A 4,499-nucleotide genomic window follows, 5' to 3' on the forward strand; every position below is an offset into this window, starting at 1 on the left:
AATGCCTTTACTAAATGTGTTTTCCTACTCACTATAGTACTGCATTACTCATTTTTACTGTTTATTTATGGTTACATTTACATTGCGTTTATCCAAACTTTTCCATACATCTCCTTATTTCTGCACCATATAATATGTATACTGTGCACAATATGCAGGTTTTCTGTATGCATAAATCATCCAGATGACCGAAGTTCAAGCAGTCTGTTGGTCAACTTAAATATTTTATGTTTTTAGAAAAATCCTATTATTTATGTTTAACTTAGCTAGATGATCTTAACATGTCAGTTACTCCAAATTTCTTAAAACACATTTGTCAAAGGCACTATTCGTTTGAACCTTTATTTCATTTCAACTTGATGCATTTTTAATGTCTGTCTATCTATCTGTCTATCTATCTATCCATCTATCTATCCATCTATCTATCCATCTATCCATCCATCCATCCATCCATCCATCTATCTATCTATCTATCTATCTATCTATCTATCTCAGAGGTCACTAAAAAGTCACATCAAACTCTGTGAATACTGAAAGATGTCTTTTATTTTGAAAGACATTTAAGGAACACTCCCTCACATGGAAAAAAAGGTTATTTTGGTTCTTAGCAGATTTCAAAATTAATTTAACATGACAATGAACAAATTAAGACAACAAAACAAAAACAAAAACACAACCGTGAAGTGAAATGATACTATTATAGACCGTATTATATATATATAAAACAATGCAAGCTCAATAAATATGACAAACACAAAAAGCCTAAGTAAACATATAATACACCATATTTACTTTGGGCAGGGTATTTTTTTGTTTCTTTCTTTCTTTCAAAACGGGAGTTCAGAAGGACTTGGTTTAGTGAAGCACCAGTCCGTTTCACTTCAAACTTTCTGGTAACAGCAGTATCTGCAAAATCATAAGATTACCAAAAAACCCAATAAATCATCATTACATATGTTAATGTTTGAAAACTAACATGAGCTTCAACTTAAACCAAACACCCTACTCAGTGTCAGAAGATCTCTAATAAGTGCTCATCTAGTGTCAGGCGACACTTCCTGAATCCTTAAACAATATAAACCAAAATACAGGATTCTTTTTTTCAGTCTGTTTGTCTTTTATACCACATCTCTGCTGAAGCATTTCAGATATTATTTATGCATTTATGAATCCAACTTCTCACACAACACAATATACAGTAAGGGGTTCGATGTGCTCATGTATAACTTATATAAGCCACGTCAACCCAAAGATTTAATAGTATAAGCAATTAACAGAAATATTCCTGTCATATGAACATAACACTGGTCCTAAAGTAATGCGTAATGTGCCATAGTGGCTACTCAAGTTATCTGAAGTCAAACAGTGATTTGGTTTAGGTCGAGATCTATAACCCACTCAGTCATACAAATGCACATGAATTTGCACACTTTCTCATTCATAAACACACACACACAGTCACGTACAGTAGTGCAGTTAACATGAATCACCCCTCTGTCAGAACAGAAATACTCTTAGAAAGCAAACAGGGTGATTAAGGAATCCAAGATGTGGCGTTTTATTCTCATTTCCATCATGTGACGAGTTGAAACCTCATACTCTCAAACCCCTTTGTCTTTGATCATTTTGTATATTAAGTTATCGTTCTGATAATAGCGCTGTCTCACCGAAAGCTTTGACCTCTTTAGAAGTTAGTTGTGTTTTACAAAGTGCAGGGAGTTAATGAGTCTGCGGACGTCGCTCCCACAGAGAAACGACAGGAAAGCTACACGCGGAGGAATCCATCCGACCGGGACAGGGAGCGAGAGGGCAGCCGGAGAGCTCGCTGGGTCGAGTGCATTTGTGTCCCGCCTCTCAACGTCGTCCCCAAAACATCTGTGCCAGAAAGATGCTACACTTCTCTGAGGACAAAGAGGATGACAAGAGTCAGAAAACTTTTTCACGGCACAAGTTTGTCGCAACACAAAATGTTTCAATGTCAATCCAAGACTAAAATTTCATCTGAGGACAGGAGGAGGAAGTGTTGGAAAAGAGGCTAAATAAATTAATAAATTAGGGCTGCAAAACGATTAATCGCATTCAAAATAAAAATTTATATTTACGTACTGTGTATAATTATTATGTATATATAAATACACACACATACATGTATATATTAAGGAAAACATGTTAGATATATATTTATATATAATATAAATTATATACACAGTACACACACATATAGTATGTAAACAAACTTTTATTTTGAATGCAATTAATCGCGATTAATCGTTTTGTTAGTTATTATTATATAACTTACCAATATAAATTTACTCTATAAGATTAATAACTACCATCTTATATGGTGTAGTTTTTTTATATAATATAATAACACAAATTAATTATATTATAACATTTAAAGTATATATATATATATATATATATAAGGAAAATTAGATTATAAAATTGTTATATTACATTATATTACAAAGATAACTTCTACATTTTAGTTTTTCTTTTTTCTATTTTCTGTAATACTACTTTGGAACAATCTATATCGTAAAAAGAGCTAAATTAATTGAATAAATTGAATATTTGTTCAATTTGTTTGTGTAGCTCTGAATAATTACCAATGTTATATTAAATAAAAATGTTAATTTTATTTAAATGAAAATAAAAAGCAAGTAAATTTCATTTACTTAAATTATTTAAAAACAACAAAAATTATGTATAATTTTTTTTAATAATTATTCCTTTTTTCTCCCTATATCTTAGTTACGGTACACAATTAAAAAAACAACCAAAATATCACAAATAGCTTAAGAAATAAAATGTTCTGCAAATGAATTTTAATTTTTGCAAAATTTCTGTAAAAGACGGAAAATAACAATATCCAAATACACGTACAATCACAAACATGACACTTACGAGGCTGTGAGCGTTGAGTTGAGCACCAGTGTGGTGCGTATCCTGTAGAGTTGGGCCAGTGTGAGTTTTTTGTGCTGCTGGGGTCTCTTAAAGCGGCCCACTCCCTCCAGGCCACTAGGGGGCGAGAGCTCCCCGTCTGACGCACTGCAGGGAATCTGGTTGCTACCAGCCTCATGTGCAATTTTGGCTAGTCTCAATGTGTCCAAAAGCATGCTCGAGGGCAAGCTGCATGTGAGACTGTGGCTTTCGTCCGTCGGGAGACACTCGTCTGATTCAGCAAGGTTGAGCTCCGTCAGGCTCCTGCTGAGTGGCGCTTCTAAATATTTAACCCTCTGTTCCCATGTGTGCCGACTTCCTGTGCGCTCTGTGGCTGCCCTGGCAACACCGTGATTACTGTTATCATGGTGAACTGTGGACAGCAGGTTGTCCTCAGAACGGGATTTGACGGCGAGTCTCTCTAAAAACGGCAGGCGACAGTGAACGGGCGGCCGGCGCCTGGGCTTCAGAGAAAGTGCCACGGAGTTCTGAGATCCGAATGAGCTTTTGTCTTCCTCATCGTCTTCCTCTTCTGCATTTTCTTGCTCTTCATCTTCTCCCTCGTCACCCGTCGTCTCCTTGTCATCCTCGGAGTCGTCTTCCTCTACTGGGGCCACTCGACTCTGGGTTTCCACCATGGACTCTGGTGAGAGTGTCCCATAAGCGCTGTCCATGGACATGGAACGGCACTGTGGGTCCAGGTCTGAGCCCTCCTGACTGTCCGGATGGGGCTCAAAGTCCCGCTGTGGGACGCCAGAGTCAGTGAGTTGGGACAGACCGGCATCCTGGTCTGAATGCCCACCTAGGTCAGACTGAAGAGTAGAAGGATCCAAAGATGATCCAGACTCATCCATATCCATCACTGACAGGGTTTCTGTGGAGCCATCTGATTGGCTAAGACAGAGAAACAATAATGTGAGTTTATGATAAAACAAAATGCCCAGCAGGTCAACTGATTGCCAATTTTTATGTTAAATTAAAATTAAAATAAAAAAATGCATTAATTAGAAAAAAGAAAACAGAGAAAAGAAAAAAAAGTAGTTATTATAATATATAATAAAATATTATAATAATTTTGTAGATTTTGTAATTAATTATAATTTATAATTAATTAATTTTTCTTTATTTGTTTTCTTTATTTTTTATTTAATTAAATACAATTTGACATTTCTATTTTATAACACTGTCAGTTAGTCAACTTTGATATTCACTTTGTTTAAATAGGTTGCTCCAAAGTAGGTTTACAGAATTATTTTAAATTTATAATATAATATAATATAATATAATATAATATAATATAAATTAGGTTGTTCCAAAGCAGGTTTACAGAATTATTTTAAATTTATAATATAATATAATATAATATAATATAATATAATATAACATAATTTAATATAATATAATATAATAATTAAGTTGTTCCAAAGCAGGTTTACAGAATTATTTTAAATTTATAATATAATATAATATAATATAATATAATATAATAATAATTAGGTTGTTCCAAAGCAGGTTTACAGAATTATTTTAAATAAATAATATAATATAATATAATA

At 33.8% G+C, this 4,499-nt stretch overlaps 1 protein-coding gene across 1 annotated transcript in view; it reads right to left on the minus strand.

Annotated features, from left to right (window-relative positions):
- Positions 1 to 617: 617 nt before the first annotated feature.
- The window catches only part of LOC107714916 (pleckstrin homology domain-containing family G member 5-like), a 77,476-nt gene continuing 73,594 nt past the window's right edge, over positions 618 to 4,499 (minus strand). Inside the window, exons 20-21 of the mRNA XM_016520914.1 lie at positions 2,908 to 3,837; positions 618 to 1,901 (exon numbers count right to left, since the gene is read on the minus strand). Of these exons, the coding sequence (XP_016376400.1) occupies positions 1,892 to 1,901; positions 2,908 to 3,837 (940 nt within the window). The 3' untranslated portion in view covers positions 618 to 1,891. The remainder of the gene's footprint in view (positions 1,902 to 2,907; positions 3,838 to 4,499) is intronic.

This window comes from Sinocyclocheilus rhinocerous, unplaced genomic scaffold, assembly GCF_001515625.1.
Source record: "Sinocyclocheilus rhinocerous isolate Xijiao unplaced genomic scaffold, SAMN03320098_v1.1 scaffold28, whole genome shotgun sequence".
NCBI lineage: Eukaryota > Metazoa > Chordata > Actinopteri > Cypriniformes > Cyprinidae > Sinocyclocheilus > Sinocyclocheilus rhinocerous.